At 42.1% G+C, this 21,711-nt stretch overlaps 2 protein-coding genes and 1 long non-coding RNA gene across 8 annotated transcripts in view; 1 reads left to right on the top strand and 2 right to left on the bottom strand.

Annotated features, from left to right (window-relative positions):
* wdpcp (WD repeat containing planar cell polarity effector) overlaps positions 1 to 9,340 on the bottom strand; it is an 83,193-nt gene extending 73,853 nt beyond the window's left edge. For 3 of the 5 annotated variants that reach the window (XM_089012635.1, XM_089012638.1, XM_089012639.1), the window contains exons 1-2: positions 9,218 to 9,340; positions 8,627 to 8,702 (exon numbers count right to left, since the gene is read on the bottom strand). The gene's annotated coding sequence lies outside the window, so the exon portion shown is untranslated. Of the gene's footprint in view, positions 1 to 8,626; positions 8,827 to 8,867; positions 9,082 to 9,217 lie in introns of those variants that run through there. The other 2 variants (XM_089012636.1, XM_089012637.1) reach the window with 2 other exon arrangements.
* A 64-nt stretch (positions 9,341 to 9,404) lies between these two features.
* On the top strand, positions 9,405 to 17,649 carry mdh1ab (malate dehydrogenase 1Ab, NAD (soluble)). The gene is made up of 9 exons (XM_089011343.1): positions 9,405 to 9,475; positions 10,691 to 10,789; positions 11,121 to 11,217; positions 11,465 to 11,640; positions 11,721 to 11,843; positions 12,436 to 12,612; positions 12,778 to 12,891; positions 13,009 to 13,098; positions 16,547 to 17,649. Exons 1-9 carry the CDS (start codon positions 9,473 to 9,475, stop codon positions 16,667 to 16,669), a joined length of 1,002 nt encoding a protein of 333 aa, XP_088867469.1. The 5' UTR covers positions 9,405 to 9,472; the 3' UTR covers positions 16,670 to 17,649.
* Positions 12,790 to 21,711, bottom strand: part of LOC148889223 (uncharacterized) — a 36,625-nt gene continuing 27,703 nt past the window's right edge. For both annotated transcript variants that reach the window (XR_016116811.1, XR_016116812.1), the window contains exons 2-3: positions 17,987 to 18,148; positions 12,790 to 12,928 (exon numbers count right to left, since the gene is read on the bottom strand). This is a non-coding gene — a long non-coding RNA (uncharacterized LOC148889223). The remainder of the gene's footprint in view (positions 12,929 to 17,986; positions 18,149 to 21,711) is intronic.

Here is a 21,711-nt window from a genome sequence, read left to right as displayed (position 1 = left end):
TGGTGGGAAAGAAGAGGATGCACAAAACCAGGTTAGATGGAGGACATTGATTCACTGTGGCGACCCCTGAAGGGAAAAGCCGAAAGGAAAAGAAGAAGAAAGTTTTCCAAATAAAAGTCACACCACATTATAAGGCACTACAGTAGAGGCTGGGCTTACGCACGACTTATACAGGAATGAAATGGAGTCGTGGCTGTTGACAGTCGTTGCGAGACCTGTTGTGGCTCAATATGACTTCACATATAAGGTGCACCAGAGTATAAGGCGCAGGGTCATCCCTTGAAGAAAATCGAGGCTTTTGGGTGTGTCCTAAACACCGGAAAATACGGTACTCTCATTGTGACCTGAAACTTGGCCACGCTTATCAAGTGTACAAGGACAACCTCAAGCTGACCACCACCCATGCTGTCAATTTTCAACAAACGCCCATCACTGGCTGCTGATCGCGAGGCCCTTTAAAGTTGCCGTTAAGTCTCACGGAGTGGCCACCGACCCCCGGCAGAAAGGAAAGGTCACACCAAATGTCCCCTAGACTTCTTAACGGTCTTATTCACCCATCATTCGATCATACACAGGCTGTCTGTCACCTCCCAGATGAGGCCATGACAACTCGGACACACCTCAGCGGGCAGCCACCTACTATCTCGCTCTCCCCCTGACGGCTTGACACGGCGGCGAGTCGATGGAGCTCAGAGCAAAAAAGGGCTCGTTTCTCTTGGCCACGACCTCTGAGATGGATTCTGGTATCGTTATCGCCCCCCCCTCCCCCGAGTGAGGCATGCTGCCATCAACAGGTAAATAAACATTTTGCCCCCTCTACCTTCTCTACTCCCAACAATGACCTGGCAGATGTCAATCATACTTAAGAAACAAACCAAAAACAAACAAACTAAATCCGGGATCTAAAATATCATCGGGCAATATTTTCTTAAAGTCCAATCTAGTCTTGTTCACCAATCAAGTGTTATCGAAAGCTTCGAAATGGCTTTCTTTCCATTACTACGTCAAAGTAACAAGCCCCTGGAATTTGCTTTGGTACTTTTATATGTTCAAAACATCTTAATTCATTCGCTGCCATTCCTGAATTTGTTTGGGTTTTGGTTTTTCTTGCAGGGGTGCTAATGAAGCACTGGTCAGACCTCTGGCAATGGTTTCCCTTCCAGAAGGGGGCAGCATTTGCCTTTTGACTTAAAGTGTCCAAAAATTCCTTCAAAATGAAACCGGCAATGGACAGTTTCAGAAGGTCCCGCCCCCTTGTTCGTGACGTCACTCCAAGACGTCTTGCCTTGCTCGAGAATCAAAACAATTGATTCAGATTCGGAGAAGATGCATTTAAGACTCCAAATTGTCCCTAGGTGTGAGTGTGAGAGTGACTGTTGTTTGTCTTTGTGTGCCCTGCGATTGTCTGGCAACCAATTCAGGGTGTCCCCCGCCTCTTGTCCGAAGACAGCTGGGATTAGCCCAGCCCCCCCCACCCCCACATTCGCGACCCGAATGAGGAATAAGCGGTACGGAAAATGGATAGATGGATGGATGCTTTCTTGTTCCTCATCCAGTTCTGAATATGACTCAAATAGTTCTGAAGAGGAAAGCATAAATGTTTGCAATCGTTTAAAGAAGTCCTTACGGATCAATTCAAGCCGTCAGGACTCCAATGTAGCGTCCCAGAAAATACACAAGATGGCGCCCAAGCTCCGTTGGAGATGGGCTGATTTGTCTGCAGGGAATTTGTGTCAGCTCGTATCAAATAGTAGTCTTGGTGCAACACAACGATTCACCATCGCGTTATTTATGTGTTTTCCTTCTAATTTCGCGACCTCCATATTAGGCGCAGGGTCATCTTTTGAAGAAAATCAAAGCTTTTGGGTGCGTCTTATACCCCAGAAAATACGGTACATGAACTGGTATGCGGTGTCGCTCACCTTACGCGCTGATCATGTCATCATTTCAGGTTCTCCGGTACTACTAAAATTGTGACAACAAATGTAATGAAGATAGGAAGAATCAATTCTTGCCATTTGAGTGATTGTAGCTGTAGTTCAGTTTGCATTTTCAGGGAACAGATCCAAAACTATCACAGCAAGTTATAAGTCACGCTTTAACCAATATTAGAGAGGCGGAAACGCCTCCAGAGCGAATTTTGTACTTCTATACAGCACAAAAACCGAGTGGTGCCTCTATTCGTGGGTCAAGTCTTGTCTTGTCAGGAGTGGTATCCTTTTCCCATCGAAGCTGACATCTGGGAGCAGCAAAGGGGCTGCCGCTGGGCCTCAGACTTCAAAATACTCGACCGGCAGTTAAACCCATTTGAGATCAGGAGCGCTGTGGTTTAGTTTTGCCATTTTCACGATTGGTTCAAGTCAAACACGGAAAGATGGGAAAGGCAACAGGCGGGAAGAAGAAATGATCGTTTTGACTGTTCCTGCTCATTTGAGAATTTCTGGGCCGTTGTTAAGTTCGTGTACCAAGACAATGTACACAACATCACAAAGATGTTGTCACTCATTATTAGTCTCAAGTTTTGAATGTTGGTATTTGGTTTCACTCGATTGTGCATGGCCGTTGTGATTGACAAAGCTGACAAACAATCGCCAACGCAGGGAAACCTGTTTTCCACCTTGCTGTTCTATCGCGATACTCTCGTTTCACATCATCTTATCATCTGAATTGGGACACTTATTGAGCGTTGAAACACTGATATGAACTATCGCGAGATGTCCACGGTCCCATTTTAATGCCTATTTTGATCCATATTTTGTTATTTTCCCAGTGCTAAAAGCAAGGATGACTTTGGTGAGGAAGACCAAAGACCTTAAACATCTTTACATCCAGAACATGGCAATCTTCAAGATCATAGAATCCCAATTTAAATTCATTCAAGGCCTCTTTGAAGGCCACTTTGATAAAATTGAAAATCTTGTGATTACCAAATACAATGTGGAAATAGGATATATCTATCTTTACAAATGTATCAAATAAAACTGCTGTATCTGCTGTTTCGAGTTTTGTCTATTCAGCTGACTGTTAACTCGCCCAAACGTGAAATGAATAATCATAATAATACATTGGATTGGATTTGCCTTTATTAGTCTCGCAGTGGAGAAATTTACATTTCACAGCAGCAAAGTTATTTCTAAGCGCCTTGTAAAACTCTCAAGGATACTTTATAGTCATGGGATAAGAACTTTTTTTTCTGTGGGTGAGCAGCAGCAGCCATTCGCGCCACCGTTCACTCAACCCGGAAGTAACACAAACTCACACCATTAATGTGAGTCTGTACAGTATATAGACAGACAATACAATACAATACATCCTAATTTCTACAGTGCTTTCACAACAGCTGTCATAAAGCACAACTTACTTTCCTTGTATACTCTATGATGTTTGAGTACAAGAAAAACACTTTATTACATGAAGCAGTTCTAGATGAAAGAGGAGAGAATGAAAGCCTCCTTTTCACCAGTGGATCAGAGACGTATAACTCTGACTTTTACTTTTTTTAAGAGATAAATTTTCCAAACTTCCTAGGTAGATAGCTATGTATATATATTATGTATCCCTTTTTGTGACAGATGACTCACCCCTCATCCACTATACTTGAATAAAGATTGGAAGAAGACATCTTTCTACTAGGAAGATTTTATATTAAACGATCGTCTGCTCAAGTCGACATTTTGGAAACGTTTGATTCATGCAAGCTTCAAGAGTCGTCAATAACTCACATGTGGACCAAAAGTTTGTGGAAAGTCCTCCCAGAGTGGAAAACGTTTTAGCTTTTCACTTTTGTCGGTGCAATGGCCACGGCGTACCAATAATTTTGTCCATTTAGTTGACTGTTTTGCCATCATGTGCCACAACTTTGTATCCAAAATGGCACTTGTTTTTATTCTCACAACCACGCATGTGCTTAAGGTCAACGGGGCAGGCCCACATCCCAAACGGGCGCACTGCGGTTGTCACGGCAACAAGCAGCTATCCTGGCTAACATCTGCTGCGCGACCCCGGGCTGCTCGAAAAGGACCTTAATCCCCACATGGAGCTGTGTTGTGGGGGAAAACATTTTTTTCTTTTTTTGGGAGGTGTGTGTGTGTGTGTGTGAGAGAGAGAGAGAGAGAGAGAGGGGGGGGGGGGGGGGGACAGAGAGAGAGAGAGAGAGAGAGAGGAGGAGGGGGGGTGAGAGGGGGAGAGAGAGAGAGAGAGAGAGAGAGAGAGAGAGAGAGAGAGAGAGAGAGAGAGAGAGAGAGAGAGAGAGAGAGAGAGAGAGAGAGAGAGAGAGAATAAACAGGACCATCAATGTTTCTGGTAACCTATAGACTAGTGGATCACACAATGTTGTCTGTTGGGTGGCCACGATATCCCCCCCCCCCCCCTCCAATTTCTCCACCCCTCTTTCTCCAAGCCCCCTCAATGCAACATTATGGCTACGCAGAGGGGTGTGAAGGCCAGCATTCTGCATGCAGTGAGTTGCCATCAGCGGTCCAGTTGGATGGATTTGAGCTCTGGGGTTAATCAAAGGTCTGGCGAGCTGGCCTTGATTTAGGCATGCTACACCACTTTGATTTGCCTTAACTCATTCACTGCCATTCACAAATTTATTCAGGAATTGAAAATATGACGTAGAGTGCCATTCCTGAATTTGTTCGGGTTTTGTTTTTTCTTGTTTGCGTACTGATAAAGTGTTAGTCATGGCCTCTGGCAATGTTTTTTCCTTTCCACAAGTGAGCAGCATTTCCGTTTTCCATGTTAGCTGTTGTTAATGTGCTATATAAACCCAAAAACTTATCCTGTGATTGTAAAGTGACCTTGAGAGTTTTGAAAGGTGCTTATAAATGGAATGTATTATTATTATCTCATCTCATCTCATTTTCCGTACCGCTTATTCCTCATTAGGGTCGCGGGGGTTGTTGGAGCCTATCACAGCTGTCTTCGGGCACGAAGCGGGGGACACCCCGAATTGGTTGCCAGCCAATCGCAGGGCACACAAAGACATACAACAGTGACTCTCACACTCACACCTAGGGACAATTTGGAGTGGTCAATCTGCCTGCCATGCATGTTTTTGGAGTGTGGGAGGAAAGCGGAGGACCCGGAGAAAACCCACGCGGGTCCGGGGAGAACATGCAAACTTCACACAGGGAGGCCGGACCGGGACGCGAACCGGCGACCTCTGCACTGTGAAGCCGGTGTGCTAACCACTTGACAACCAGGCCGCCCATTATTATTATTATTATTATTATTATTATTATTATTATTATTATTATTATTATTATTATTATTATTATTGCATTGTATTTTGGACAGCGACCCTCATTTCAAGCTCATACAACTCCAGACCTATATCATTTAGGAATTACCTTTTTATTTGTGATGAAAGAAGAGAGTCGAAGGTTTCTTACGCTGAATTGAAGGTTTATGTGGTCCAAAAACTCAATATTATGTGGGTCCTGGAATTAGAGTGAAAAATGACAAAAACCCTGGCAGTGGAGTGGATGCATTTTTGCACGTCTGGCAGTGAATGAGTTAATTAGCATCCAAAAAAACGTGAAAAAAGATCTGCAGTGGATCTACTAACATCTTTCCATGAAGACATGGAAAGTCACCATGTAGCAGATTACCGTCCCCTAGTGGCAAACTTAAAAAAAACACTGAAAAAACAAACAATTTTAGACCCAAATTATCCCTATGATATATCTACAATTACAAGTTGATATACCAAAAAACAAGCTGAGCCTCAGTCATATTCTGATACGCATCTCTTCTGGCGGGGGAGATCCACAGTAGCGAAATGAAGATGGTGCTCCGTCAATCAGTCCATCTGCTGCTATGAAATATGCATTTGTCTTAATATGGAGTTTGATTCCATCAAAAGTCATTTCACGGACCATTTACTTATGCAAACGCCTTTGGGGAGACAGACAGCAAAAGAGAGGGAGTGTGGTCGTTGGTGGAAGAAACACACCTCCAGCATACTGTAGTGTGAGTGTGTACACGCATGCACGTGTATGAGGAATTTTAATTGAATTGTTCTGCATCAGTGACAAGTTACTTGGTGTGTTTGCGGAGGCTTGCGCTCTTTCCGACTGTCAACACCCATGACCCGTTTCCCCCGCCCGTCATACACACGGGAGCTCAGTGGTGGAGTGGTCGTTTTGCAACCCGGTGGTTCCTGGTTCCATCCACTGCAACCTGATGGTGCTGCTGATATCAGCAGAAGGTGATTGGGGTACGAGTGTGAAGCGCTTGAAGTAACCGCTGAGTAAAAATATCCTCAGGTTTAACCCAACAACAATTAAATAATAATAATAATAATAATACATTTCATTTAGAAGCGCCTTTCAAAACTCTCAAGGGCTCAAATGGGACCTCCTCACCACAGATGACAAAACCAACTTTGGATTAATCGGCAACTAAGCGTCCGTGTACACGTTTGTCTTCTAACTAACACCAAAACAAGCAATCCTGCTGCCTGATAGGCCATCAGTGCTGATTTACAATGGTACACTAGTTAGCTGGGTTGACTGTGGTCCTGCACTGACACCTAGTGGGATATATATAACATGAGACTGTAGTCCCAGTTTTTAGCACCAGAGAAAACATCCTTTAGAAAGGGACATGACAGTCATCAGGAGAGACCCGCTATGACCTACTACACAGGAGATCTGGCAACCGCAATCTGGTCACGTCTGCTGGAGCACAGACACCATAGTCTACCGGAGCTGATAAAAAGCTAACGTTGGGTGTCCTCCCGGTTATACAATATCTCTCTCCTCCGGCTGTTAACGTGACGGTGGTCTCGCTCAGGTGTGCCCTTCAGGCCCAAGTGGAGGAACAGAATAAGAGAGGTGATAAAAAGAAGAAAAGGTGGCGAGAGGAGGGAGGTGAAACGACAAAGGAGGCAAAGAGGAGGAGGCGGAATGAGGAGAATCAAGCGAGCAAGGCACCACAATCCTCAGCCGAATGTATCCCAGTGTCAATTCAGACAGCCTCCAAGGAGCAAAAAGAGACACCTCACTGGTTGTTTTTACAGAATTCGGAAATACGTACATAGCGACATATATATTATAACCATTTTAAGGGATATACAAGCACAAATAATGGAGCAACAGGAATGCATCTGGAAAATTAAAAAAGGGCCTTGTTTCTGAAAAGGCGGACACATTCTAAAATTGATGGGGCCCGATTTAACTGGATTGCCAAGGTATACAAAACTGATTGAAATAAACCAAAATATATTCATTGGAGCATGATATATCTAAATTGCAAATGAAAAACAATTATTTCAGTAAGATGAATTTTTAAAAAGTAAAATCTATTTTCAATTAGGTTAAAATTTTAGCAAAAGAACATAGATGCTTTGAAAGGGGAGTGACAGAAGTGATTTCCTTAAAACAACTAAATCCTTCATTAAACCGGTTTGGTGGGGTGAGGTTTAATTTGGATCGTTTATACAATAGCCTGCTTAGGCAACATAGGATTAGTAATATTGATGAGGTGTCAAATTAAAGAATATATTCATATACAAAATAAACAAACACTTTCCATTTTATTTAATTACTTATGACTCAATCATTCCTGTGCTATTTAGATATTCTACGTCTCTTGCAGAGCAAAGAGAGCAGACTTTGGACAATATAATATTGTCTACCTAAACAAATTTCTTTGCTTTTTAGATTTCCAATGTGCTGCAACAGCTCCGAAATCATTCCCAAGATCCACTAAATTTGAATCATTAATAGCAGATTTCTGCAACGAATTGTCATTATCCTCTGCAGAAGTATTTGATTGTTGCTTAAAAAAACGAGACTAGGCTTGTTTGCTGCCTGGTTTTAATGTATTTTCTAGTTTTACTCCTGTTCTTACGCGCCACGTTGCAACAGCATGTTTGATATTAGCTCTGCAATACACCATGGATAAATGAATATTCAAATGTACCTTTCTGCATAAATAATAATAAATAAATAAATAAATAAATAAACACATAAATGCAAAGTGATTATGGCTTGATATCAGTAAGGCAAGATGGCAGACGACGAAAGTTAAAACCTCTGGAGGAAAACAAACAGTTTTCAATTGCTGTTTAATTAAATTTCTTTCTTTCGCTATTTCAACAGAAGTATATCATATGTGGCGCAGATTCTGTTAATCGCAATAGACTTGCGCCAGTGCTGGCGCAGTGGAGTTACAAAGTTGCGGCAGTGGCTCTTCAAAATGTGTAAATGGGGCAAGGGCGTGGCCCAGATGCTTCACTGGAGCAATATGTAAAGGCCGACACAAAAAATATGGATGTTTTCTCCAGTATTTCAGGTTTTTATATTATTTTAGGAGGTAATTCATTGGTCTACAAATATACTTCAGGGTGTATTTTAAATGCATGGAAATTGGCTGACTTTTGTGTAGATTGTCAAAGATTTCAGTCGGTTTGGGAATTTGTAAACAGCCTATAGCCACAGCGTCTTCTTTTTTTGGCCATATATCATTTTGAATGTATCACGTATCCCTTTCCAGCGACTTTTCTGACACAAAATATGCCTTAACATATCCAAGATGTATGAAAACAATCCATTGCTGCGTGGACCAAAGGACATACGTACATCGATGAGGCCATAAAATAGGTATGAATGCTCACCTGGCAAGTCTTGTGAAAAAACTTCAACAATGAATGCAGCAACTTGCGCCTCGGCCGACAACAGCAGCGAAGGAAACTGCAAAGAGATACACATAAAATAATAAATAAGATTGCATAAGTATCATTATCGTACACACATTTTGAGATTGATCTGTATTAAATGAAATGTATCATTATTCTTATTTTTGTTGTTGTAAATAGTATTTCCTTATCAACGTGTGTCTTATCAAAGTCACTAAACTGGTTATGCAGTGCCCAGTCACAGTCCAAGGATGTAGCGTCTCGCGTCGTCTTTCAGGTGCTTCGCTGCAACGACTGAACGTCCAACTTTAGCTGAGTTTATTCAACACTTTGACGGTGCACGACATCAAACGTCATTTAAACCACCCGCTTTGACAGCTAACATGTGCACATACTTACACTGTTGGCACAAACAAAACTGACCTTCTGTCTATGAAGATTGCTATAAATTAGCTACCACGTTGCTAAACCCAAAACGCTGCAAGCGCCATTGACGTTGCTAGGCAACAAGCCGTGCTAACCGTAAAACGTGCTAACCAGCGTCACGAAAAGAAAATTAAATGCAGCTACCTGTGGACTCAACTGGGCGCTGAACTCAAGTTTGGAAGTATTTTCCATACGGTAATTGTTGCAAAGCACGTCACTTACGGGTGCTTTCTAAAACACCAAATATCTTGAACATTTTACAACTACACTTCCCAGAATGATCAAGGTTCTTGCTCCAACTCTCGCGATACATCAGATTTATTTGCTTTCGTGCGTGAGTGGACGACTGCCAGACTCGGTCGGGGGCAGTGGGTAGTTGAACTTGACGTTCGCGACAACATGGTGAGTAAAAACCACTCATCCCGATTGGCTTTCCTCATTCATCCATCATCAACTTAAAGGGTGCAACTTTTAACAGTTTGTCATTGAAGTCATGATTTGAAAAAGCGATTTCAAGATGATACACGTGCATTGGATTGGATTTGCATTTATTAGTCTCGCAATGGAGAGATTTACATTTCACAGGAGCAAAGTGATGAAAGTATGCATGTTAAATTTCAGAAAACATAAATCGGGAGATTTTCGTACTCGGGACTCTGTGGCACCTTGTTAAAATCATGTGAGCGTTAGAAAAGTATTAATTAGAAGTAAATAAAACCCCAAAACGTTTATTTATTGTCATTGTTTATTTATACATTCAATTAGTATAAATATTGTAGCATATGTCACACTGCTACAGAATGTTGCGACAGGTCGAAAAGCAGCGGTGACGTCACGACCGCAGGTAGACTAAGATGGTGGCACAATAAACACGTTGACAAAGCAACTCTCCTCCTCTCATTCCTCCGGACACAACAAATATGTGTTTTCTTTTTTACACTTTCTTTTGTTTCACTGTAGTTGCTTTATAAAGTGAGTATCGTGGTCAAAATCGGGAGTCTCCCGATGAAATCGAGAGACGCGTGGAACACCTGTCAAGATGCACAGTGTAACGAACGTCACATCGCCACGTTATGAGTTCATTCTTTTGAAATTGTCACGTCAATGTTAGCTGTTGCTCTTAAGTTGTCGTTTCCCTTTTTATGTGACGTACATAGAGGAAAGCTCACAGACTATATTTGTAGTGACCTATATTATAAACAGGTGATATATATGTTAATCCTATTTTGACAAGACTGGCGACAACGACCACTGAAAGTGAACCGCCTCCTCCATCCCGACCTGTCCTACCGATACGCCCTTATGTAAATCAATGGTAATTGTACTGTAATGTTCAGTGCATCTTTGGGGGCTGGGCTTGTTGGGGTTGCGTGACGGCACACACGGAGAGGTGGGACGACCAGACAACGGGGGTGGGGCAATGTGTCTGATGGAACGTATGCGCATGAATTGTGGCGAAACAACAGCTCCTGTTTGTTTGTTTTGTAATTAAAAGTCCCACTCGTTATACCAGCGACTCTGCGCATCATTATACCAGCGACTCTGCGCATCATTTGTCACGCGGAGGGGCATTACAGTACTAACGCCTATCTTCTCTGCACCCACCACCTATTGCAGGCTGAGCCAATTAAAGTTCTGGTGACTGGCGCTGCAGGGCAGATTGCCTACTCGCTGTTGTTCAGCATTGCCAAAGGAGATGTCTTTGGTAAAGCTCAGGTACAGTAGCATTGTTGTCCTTCGTACTCCCCATATATTATTAGGCCGCGTCATGAGTCTGTCAGAAAAATTCAGTGTGGGTGACTTTAGCAAATGAGCCTGTGAAATGTGATGTGATCAACACAGGGAGGGAGGATCGTCCTCAGAGGATCGTCCTCGAACCTCAGTGAAATGCATCAAGTGCCAGGCTATAATTTTAAATCGCTAGTTAAGAGAATGTACTGCACTGCTTTGGCCTTGCTCACAGGCTTCCACAAACGTTCCAAACTGGTTTTGATTTCCCGTTTGACATGATTTTACTTTTTCATTTGTTTCCTGTCTTTCATAAAAGCAAATCACTCTGCTCCTCCTGGATATTCCCCCCATGATGACTATCCTGGAAGGTGTTGTCATGGAATTGCAGGACTGCGCCCTCCCTCTTTTGACAGGTACTAGCCATTCAACTACAGTGGGCGCGCTTCTATTCACCAGGGATAGAAGACCCTTGCTCTAGGGCGGAAAAATACACGAATACTGTCATGACATTCGTTTGCTTTGTTTGAACCATATTATATTTTAGTTTATTGCTTTTGTATTTTCACTTTTGTTGACAAAGTTTGGTCCGGATCCCCACACTGCAGAACACTATCAATGTATACATCAGTAGATTCATGGCAAGATTCTCCTCTGTTGCAGAAATCGTGGCCACAGACCAGGTGGAAGTGGCCTTCAAGGACGTGGACGCCGCCATCTTGGTGGCCTCAATGCCCAGGAAGGAGGGCATGCAGAGGAAAGACCTGCTCAAGGACAATGCGGCCATCTTCCAGTCTCAGGGAAGGGCCCTGGACAAGTACGCCAAGAAGACTGTCAAGGTAGTAACAACCAAGATTGCTCAGTTATCCCTCTTTGAACATCTTTTTCAAATGAAAGACACAGAATGTGATACTTCCAGGTTGTGGTGGTTGGAAACCCAGCAAACACCAACTGTCTGATTACAATAAAGTCTGCTCCCTCCATTCCCAAGGAGAACTTCTCATGCCTCACCCGCCTCGACCATAACAGGGCTCGCTCTCAGGTTTGGCCGATGTATTTTTTTTTTTTTTTTTGGGTGGGATTCTACTTCCTGTGACCATTTAACTCATTCACTGCCATTCACAAATTTATTTGGAAATGGAAAATATGACGTAGAGTGCCATTCCTGAATTTTTTTTTTTTTTTTTTAATTTCATGCTTGGATCCCAATAAAGCGCTTGCCATGGCCTCTGGCAATGGTTTTTTTTTTCTTTCCTTTTTTTTCCCATGTTAGCGCTTTGTTCCATCTTCAGCTGTTGTCAAAGCACGATATAAACCAATATGTATTGCATTGTGTTTTGGACAGCCGCCCTCATTTCAAACTCATACAACTCCAGACTCATAATTTAGGAATTAACACTTTTTTTATGATTAAAGAAGAGAGGCTGTGATTTGTCACACTGTATTGATTGTTCATGTCGTCCTAAAAGTCAATATTTTGTGGGTCCTGGAATTCAAGTGACGGTAACAAAAACCCTGGCACTGGAGGGGACACATTTTTCCACATCTGGCAGTGAATGCAAAATAAATGTCCAATTTCCTAGTTGTATTTAAGACTGCCTGTAACGGGCGCAGTCGGTGTGTGTGACCCATAGGTTGCGATGCGCTGTGGTGTCCCTGCCACTAACGTCAAGAACATAATCATCTGGGGCAACCACTCGTTTACACAGTACCCGGACGTACACCACTGCAAGGTTAATATGTTCGGCAACGAAGTGGACTGCTTTGACGCTGTCAAGGACGAGGCCTGGCTGAAAGGGGATTTCATCACTGTGAGAAAACCATTGTGCTGATTTTTACTTTTTTTCTCCATCATGAATTACTTGGAATTCGTCAATCATGACACTTTTCTGTTTTTTTTTTAATTTTTGAAAATATATTCCCCCTTTTGTGTGTGTGGCGTGCGTGTTGATGTTGTCCATGTTGCTGCACTGCAGACGGTACAGCAGAGAGGCGCTGCTGTCATCAAGGCCAGGAAGTTGTCCAGCGCCATGTCTGCAGCCAAGGCCATCTGTGACCACATGAGGGACATCTGGTTCGGCACCCCAGAGGTATCAACCGTCTCCAAACAATTTGCTCATTTTTACACTGTGGGGGGAGGACGTATGCACACATACAATGTATAGTTAGGGTGACTCTTCTAAACAAATGTGTTCTTTTCAATCCAGGGTGAGTTCATTTCCATGGGTGTGTACTCTTCGGGGAACACTTACAAAGTCCCAAATGACCTCATCTACTCCTTCCCTGTCCAGATCAAGGTTAGCCTGCTTACACGCGCACACACAGCACAATGCAGGGATGCATCTGGGCCGCGCCCTTGCGCAATTTACGCATTTTGACAGCCACTGGCGCAACTTTGTAACTCCACTGCACCGGCACCGGCGCACGTCTATTACGATTGGCGCATATTGCTACATGATCTGTGCCACATATGACATACATCTGTTCAGTGATGTGCGGCGAGGCACTGATGTCATCACAGTCAGATTTACAAACATATAATAATACATTTAATTTCTAAGGAACTCTACAGAGTAGCTTATTCACCATTTGATTGGCAACCGTTAACGTGTTTTGTTTAAAATGTCATGTCAGTATTCTTTATATATACAAAGTGTAGCATAGAAAAAAAAGAATTTAAAAAAACCTTATTATCGTGTTGCCTTTACTTATGAATGAAGTCCACGGCATCGATAACTTCTTTGTAGAAGCCTTCCTTATCTTTCTTCAGTTTTAAAAGTCTCTGTGTGTGTGTGTGTGTGTGTGTGTGTGTGTGTGTGTGTGTGTGTGTGTGTGTGTGTGTGTGTGTGTGTGTGTGTGTGTGTGTGTGTGTGTGTGTGTGTGCGTGCGTGCGTGCGTGCGAGCGTGCGTCACATTTTGCGAGGTCGTGATGACCGGTGCGGATTCCAAAAAGCAGGCAGGAGGGAGCAGGAGGTTGTTTGACAAATTGTATTAAAATAAAGGTCAGCAGGAACAAAATGTAAAACATCAAAATCAACTGAACAGAAAAAATACAAAGTATCAAAAGAAAACCAAGTGTAAAAGTCCGCATGCGATTGCAGACAAAGCATGCAACAAACATGCAGCAAACAATGAACCGACACCGGATGGTCGTGCCGAGTGTCCTTTTAAGTGTCACTGATTAAAACAACCAGCACCTGCGAGGCTGCAGGCAGGGCTGACGTCGCTACCCGTTGGTCGCCAATCTGATCGGGACGACCAGCACCTGTGCAGGTGCAGGCTGGGCCGACAGCGCCACACGTTGGTCGCCAACCAGATCATGACAGTTTGCTGCTTGTTTTTAATGTCTGAGTTTTACTCATGTTCTTTCGCTCCATATTGCAAACATCTAAGTCGATGTTGTTTGATGTAAATACTGAAATGCACCATGGATAAGTGAAAATTCAATAATAATAATAATAAGTGAGCAGCGGCAGCCACACAAATTATCTCTCTTGGCAGCCTCCGGCGGATCACCACAAAAGTTAAAAGGAAAACGAACAGTTTTCAATTGCTGTTTAACTAAATGCGTTTCTTTAGCTATTGTAACAGATGCAGTGACATGCAGTCAGGGGAGGCAGTCAGCCTCACCTGTCATCATGGAAATAAATGAAAAAATAAATTAAACAGTTGTATTTCTTTAGTGATTTGTACTTTAAAGTTATTTTCCATTTAACGTCACCATTTTTTGATTTTTTTTTTTTCAAAATTGCTGAATTTTCATATTTACCGTTCAAATACTAAGTGGAGACGAGAGGTGAGGCAGTAGCCGGCCTAGCCTCACCATGGATTGCGCAATCACTATGCTAACTGTGCTGGCTTGCTCTGCAGTGAGACCGCATTGCTGTCCCTCTGCATATCGCTATTAAAGTGTTCAAACACTTTTAGTATATGAACTAAATTTCTACAGTTTAGCTGGTGTATGTAATGTACAGTCACTGTACATTATAAACATTGTACTATAGTGTTTATTTTATTGTTATCAAAACTGTGTGCACAGGTGAGGCACACAGTTCTTCTGCCTCATGACAGGGGGCGCTGGTGATTAGATGATTGGTGATTCTTGCGACTCCTCTGCATAATTTTGCTGCTGTGAAATGTAAATTTCTCCACTGCGAGACTAATAAAGGCAAATCCAACCCAATCCAATTAGTGACAGCAAGCTACAGTAAACAGTTAGCAAGTAAAGTGCAACCATCCAGTCATTTTTTCGTGTTGCTTGGCCTTATTTTCAGAATGGAGGATTATATATCTAAATTGAAAGAATTTTATAAACTGGACTTTCAATCGAAGCAGGAGATAATAATTAAAGGAAGACCTACACTGGAGTGTATAGCTCACAAACGGTGTGTCACGTTTTGCGGGGTGGTGATGGCGGGTGTGGATCCCAAAAAGCAGCCTTTTAAGTGTCAATGATTAAAACGACCAGCACCTGCGAGGCTGCAGGCAGGGCTGACGTCGCTACCCGTTGGTCGCCAATCTGATCGGGACGACCAGCACCTGTGCAGGTGCAGGCTGGGCCGACAGCGCCCCCCGTTGGTCGCCAACCAGATCATGACACAAACATTTTCTTTTTTAAGAAACAACGGAGGCTAGTGACAATTCCTCTCAGCAAACTGCTGTTAATGATTTGAATTTAGTGGCTAATGGGAGTGATTTCAGAGCTGTTGCGGCACCTTGGAAATCTTAAAAGCAAATACATTTGTTAAAGTAGACACTAGTAAGAAATATTGTGCTAAGTCTGTTCTGTCTTTTCTGTAATACCGTAGAATATCGAAATAGCACAGGATTGATTGTGTTGTAACTAAAGAAAATAGAAAACGTTTATTTTATGTAGGAATAAATTATTTGACTTGAATTAAAATTGCTTCTATATTAGAAATGCATATTTCAGTCAAATCATCTTTTTTTATTTGGAATTTAGAAATATCATGTTCCAATGAATGTATTTTGGTTTATTTCAATCAGTTTTGTATACTTTGGCAATGTAGTTAAATCGGGCCCATCAATTTTAGAATTTGGTCCCCTTTTCAAACACAAGGGGGCAAACTGGCCCCCTTTTTTAAATTTCCCAGATGCATCCCTGACAATGGCCTGAGTACATGGTGTACTTGCCCAACTTTGATGTCCATGGATAGGATTGGATTGGATATGCCTTTATTAGTCTCACAGTGGAGAAATTTACATTTCACAGCAGCAAAGTGATGAACGGAATGAAAGTAGAAAAACGAAATACATGAGCTGCTGGAAAGGCAGCCACTCTCGCGGCGCCGTCTTGAAGTCAAAAGAACAAAAAAAAAACTAAATAACAAATAATATGACAGCATAGAGACAATATGACAAAACAAAGACACAGAGAGACATTCATTCTTCAGGACTTGCTGTACCCTCTTTGTGATGACACAGAATGATGAAACAGTTCTAGATGAAAGAGGAGAGGATCAAAGCGTCTTTCCACCAGTGGATCAGGGACATCATGGTGGAATGTGCATGTCAACTCCATGCCTTCAATATTTACTTTCCCTAGTGACTAATTGTTGTTTTTTTAATGAAAGTAATTAGAAACTACATCAAATTTCTTTCAAAAAATGTTAATGTATATTTTGAAAGTGATTTGCCAAGCATTGGTCACTTGTGGCCCCGCTGTACTTGGAATGTTGCAGCTTATTCAGTACCATCATTAAAATGCTATCCGTCTCTCCTTAGAACAAGTCCTGGAAAATAGTGGAGGGACTGGCCATAAATGACTTCTCCAAGGCCAAGATGGAGGTCACAGCCACAGAGCTGATAAATGAGAGGAACGCGGCTTTGGAGTACCTGGCCAAGTGACTTTGTTTAGATGGTCGCTTGTGACAAAGCACTCCCTTCACTGCCTTTACATTCCTCTTTTGTGTGTGCATATGGAAGAGAGATATTGTGTTTTCTTGCGACTCTGGGATGGATAAAGGGACGCTTTTATACTAAAATGGATTCCAATTACACCTGGCTATCTGAGTGGCAGCTCTGCAGATGTGCTCTTTTTAAATGTTACAAAGATAACAACTTCACTTATGGCATGGTTTCTTCGACTTTCAGGTTCTATCTACCTCCCTCTTAATGGGCGTAACCTGCTCTGAACACTGCCGTCCAAACTTTTACTGTACTGTATACAGTATCTTTTGTCATTTTGCTGTTGTAAATTGGGAAGCTATCTGTTGTGAGAAACATAAAGGTTTTCTTATTCTTCATAAGTCTTGTTTAAAAAAAAAAAAAAACCCAAAAACCCTTAATGCATGGTTTGAGGAGCCCGCGATAAGAAGAAAGGAGCGTCAGCGCACAGCGCCGATGCGTATGTAGAACTGTCGCGGCTTGGAATTGAAGTGGATTTATGTGGGACAATGTCTTTTCGTCAATGGATGCTACAGCTTCGTGTTTGCTTTCAACATTTAGCTTGTAGACGTGCAAATTTCACCATGACGTCCCTGATCCACTACTGAAATGGATGCTTTGATCCTCTCCTCTTTCATCAAGAACTGCTTCATGTCATCACAAAGAGGGTACAGCAAGTCCTGAAGAATGAATGACTGTGTCTTTGTGTTGTCATATAATTTGTTTTTCGCAAGATGGCGGCGCGTGAACACGCAGCGCCTCCACTCTCCTGGCAAATTGGTGTTTTCATGTTTATCATGTTTGTTAAAGTCCAAAGTGGCTTGCATGCTGTGTCCGAGAGGACAGTACTTTCATCTGTGCTGTATGTCATGCATATTAGCATATTTGACAATAAAGATGACTTTGACTTAATGGTAAACGTTCGTTGTAACACGAAAAGATCCAAACTGTGTTGGTCTTGATTTGTAGAGTTTAAAATAATACATTTCATTTATAAGCGCCTTTCAAAACTCTCAAGGACACTTTAGTCCCAGGATATCTTTTTTGTGCAGGTGAGCAGCGGCAGCCACACGCGCCAGCGTTCACTTCAATAAACCACATGTACAGATTTTATTTCAGCCACTTACCTGATTATCTGGTTAACTCCTGCAGTGCCACCCTCATAAATAAATCCAAATCTGAATATTACATGACATCTCACTTTGAATGTGGCATGTTGAAATGTGGTCTACAACACAGTAAAAAGAATAGCCCTGTGAAAGATGATTTGTGGTCTACCTTGCGGGTCTTCAATCCTGTCCCTCAAGGACCGGTTTTCCTGGATGTTTTACATCTCTCTTGCTGCAAAACACCTAATTTGAATGTTCAAGATTGTTTTCCAGCTTCTGCAGACCTTACTGATCATCTGAGGTCTTGGATGAATGCGCGTTCTGCTACCACCTGTAGATATAGTGGAAACAAGAGTGTCAAAATATTAATATTGTGTAATATCTACAGTAAATGACATTGCCGTGTATTATTGGATTGGATTGGATATGCCTTTATTAGTCTCACAGTGGAGAAATTTACATTTCACAGCAGCAAAGTGATGAAAGGAATGAAAGTAGAAAAACAAAATACATGAGCTGCTGGAAAGGCAGCCACTCTCGCGGCGCCATCTTGAAGTCAAAATAACAAAAAAAAAAAAACTAAATAACAAATATGACAGCATAGAGACAATATGACAGAACAAAGACACAGAGACATTCATTCTTCAGGACTTGCTGTACCCTCTTTGTGATGACATGAAGCAGTTCTAGATGAAAGAGGAGAGGATCAAAGCGTCTTTCCACCAGTGGATCAGGGACATCATGGTGGAATGTGCACGTCGACTACAAGCTAAATGTTGAAAGCAAACACGCAGCTGTAGCATCCATTGACGAAAAGAGATTGTCTCACATCTCCTGTTCCACATAAATCTGCTTCAATTCCAAGCCGCAAAAGTTCCACATACGCATCGGCGCTCTGCGCTGACGCTCCTTTCTTCTTATTGCGGGTTCCTCAAGCCATGCATCCATCCAGCCGCAGACTGCCAACAGCACTGACCTTCCACTGAACAAAGCGGGGCTGTGAAGATGCTGCCCATTACAGGCGCAAAAAAGCACAATGGCCCCTGTGGTGTCCAGCGATGGCAGTCGAATGGCTCCGACATTCCTCCCATTCAAAAACAGTACTGGCATATCCATGCTGCCGAAAAGGCGCAACCGCTCAGCACAGTCTCCTCCTTGATGAATGTCGTGGTCAAAAATGCTGAAAAACAATCCGTATCCGTTCCACACGATGCACAACAACACAAAAGTGACAAAACAAAACACAAAACAAGACAAAAACAACCAAAAAAAGCAAGGCTCATGAGAGCACTTGCTGAGGCTGCCTACTATCGATTGATATCACTAAATAGTCATGTCAGCTACAAGATAAAGGAATGGTACACAGCTGATAGTATTTGAAAATTACAATACATTGATCATAAATTAGGGGGCCCAGTAGTCGAGTGGTCGGCTTCACAGTGCAGAGGTCGTGAGTTCAAGACCTGGTTCGGCCTCCCTGCGTGGAGCTTGTATGTTCTACCCGGGCGTGGGTTTTCTCAGGGTCCTCCAGTTTCCTCCCACATTACAAAAACATGCATGGCAGGCTGAATGAACACTAAATTGTCCAGAGGTGTGACTGCAACCATTTCAGGGTGTCCCCCGCCTAGTGCCCGAAGATGGCTGGGATAGGCTCTAGCACCCCCTATGAGACTAATCAGAATCAGAAAACCTTTATTTGTCCCACAATGGGGAAATTTGCAATCCACAGCAGTAAATTTCAAAGGGGATGTGTGGGGCGGGGGGGTGAAAGGATAGAAAACAAGATATTCTAAGCATAGCAAAATAAAAATGTCAACTGTATACAGTAAATGTGCAAAACCCTTTCACAAAAAAAAACTAAGACAATGACAATAAAAGCGGTGTGGAAAATGGATGGATGGATGATTCTTTCCTTTCGTCTTCCTTTCATAACTTTGCTGCTGTGAAATGTAAATTTCTCCACTGCGAGATGAATAAAGGTACATCCAATCCAATCCATTAAAAAAAAATTCACATGTAAACATTAATACGATTAACAATTTACAACATTTTTCGAGCAATAATCAAGTATGTATATTCTTTGTTGTAGAGCATTGTGGCTTTTTTTTTTTTTGCTGTAGACAACAATTCATTTGATGGGTTCAGTTGATAGCATTCCCCATCATAATTCATTTCCACCTGGAAATAAGAAACTTGAGTGTGTGCCGCCTTGTGGCGGTACAGGTTCAACGCCACGATCAAGCTCTGCGAGACATCTGCGAGTCACTTCCCTGAGATTTGACAATCACCATTCAACAAATAAAGAGATTTGACAAACTCTTGACCCTGTCATGTTTTTTCTGTGAAAGTGAAAATGATCTTTCACTGCATTGCTGTGAGGCAGGCATATGAGCTATTGGTCACACTATTCATAAAGTACAGTACTTATGAAGAAGTAAAAAATATGTTTTATTTTTACACTTTTTTTTAAACAGTGGTCAATTGCAACACTTTTGACGAGCTGCTTTCTAGGGGGGGTGTATGTATTTCTTATGATGTATAATGTTCATTAAAAATATGAATGATATTACGGCAAAAAACACGGCAAAATGTTTAATTTAACTGATTTCAAAATAAAATTCAATTTGCACGGAACTTTTCTTCTCGGAAACTTTGTTTCTTCGAGAGACTTTTCGCACGGACTTGTTTTCTCGGTGGTAGACTTCAATTTGTACGATCGTTCACCCGGATGTCGAAACATTTTTTTGACATAATTACTTATTTAACATTTTTTGCGTTTCCAGTACAAACTTTGTTGTATGCCGGACACGTCTTAAATATGCAAAAATCGTACAGAATACGGCAAAATGCGGCCGATTGACAGGTATGAAGAGGTGAGCAACAGACGGACGCTAGCTAAGCTAAAATCTATGATGGACAGCCCCTGTCCACACTGACAGCATTGGGTAGCTTTTTCCGCCAGAGACAGACTCGGACCGCAAGGAGAGACGCCGACACTCTTTCCGAGCGACTGCTCTCAGGCTTCACAATGAACACGCGTGAAAAAACAACAACCTGGACTCACACGTTGTAAATAGCACAGCCACCATATATCGAGTCAAAACAGTTACATATGTGTAATATGCTATTTATGCTGTATTTTTATACTTTGCACTATGTGCAGTTCTTTTGTGAAACTTTTGTGCATTTGTACATTTCAGTCTCCTGACATTTTCTTTCAGTTCTTTGTTTTATCTATTGACCCCCCATCCCTTTCAGTTTTGCTCCTATAGATTACAAATGTCCCCGTTGTGGGCTATTAAAGGCTTTCTGTTTCTGATAAGTGCCATATAATGCTAAGCTATTATACTTTTAATGACAACTTTATCATTAATGAGAAGGTTTCTTCAGTCGTCATCTGTACAATTTTGAAGGTTTCGGTCGTTTCGCCTCCTATCCAAGAGGCTTCGTCAGCGATAGGAGGCGAAACGTCCGAAACCTTCAAAATTGTACAGATGACGGCTGAAGAAACCTTCTCATCGATGGACCACTCCTGTACGACTGAGAGCTTACACAGACCTTTATCATTAGAATGTCGGATAATACGACACTCATCCCAAAACAAAACGTAAATGTGTGCATTTTTATAGGCAGATTTTTTTTGTTTTGCACAAACTCTTTGGTACTTGGCAAATCAAGTCTTCAAGACGGTGCCGCCGACTGATGAACATTTGGAAATGTGCTTGAGGCTGGCTGTCAGCAGCTACTGTCCGGACTATGCATCCCTGGCTGATTCAATTCAGTGCAAATCATCAACTCCAGTAAACTCAGGTAATTACCAAAAATGTTAATAGTTATTTATTATGTTATGTATATGTAGTTATTGTGTGTGTTGTGCAATATTGGCTTATTCAG

The sequence above is a fragment of the Hippocampus bargibanti genome, linkage group LG13 (genome assembly GCF_051943395.1).
Source record: "Hippocampus bargibanti isolate YZ-2025 linkage group LG13, ASM5194339v1, whole genome shotgun sequence".
Classification (NCBI taxonomy): Eukaryota; Metazoa; Chordata; class Actinopteri; order Syngnathiformes; family Syngnathidae; genus Hippocampus; species Hippocampus bargibanti.
Note: the sequence above shows the minus strand (reverse complement) of the source record. Positions and strands in the feature narration are given on the sequence as shown.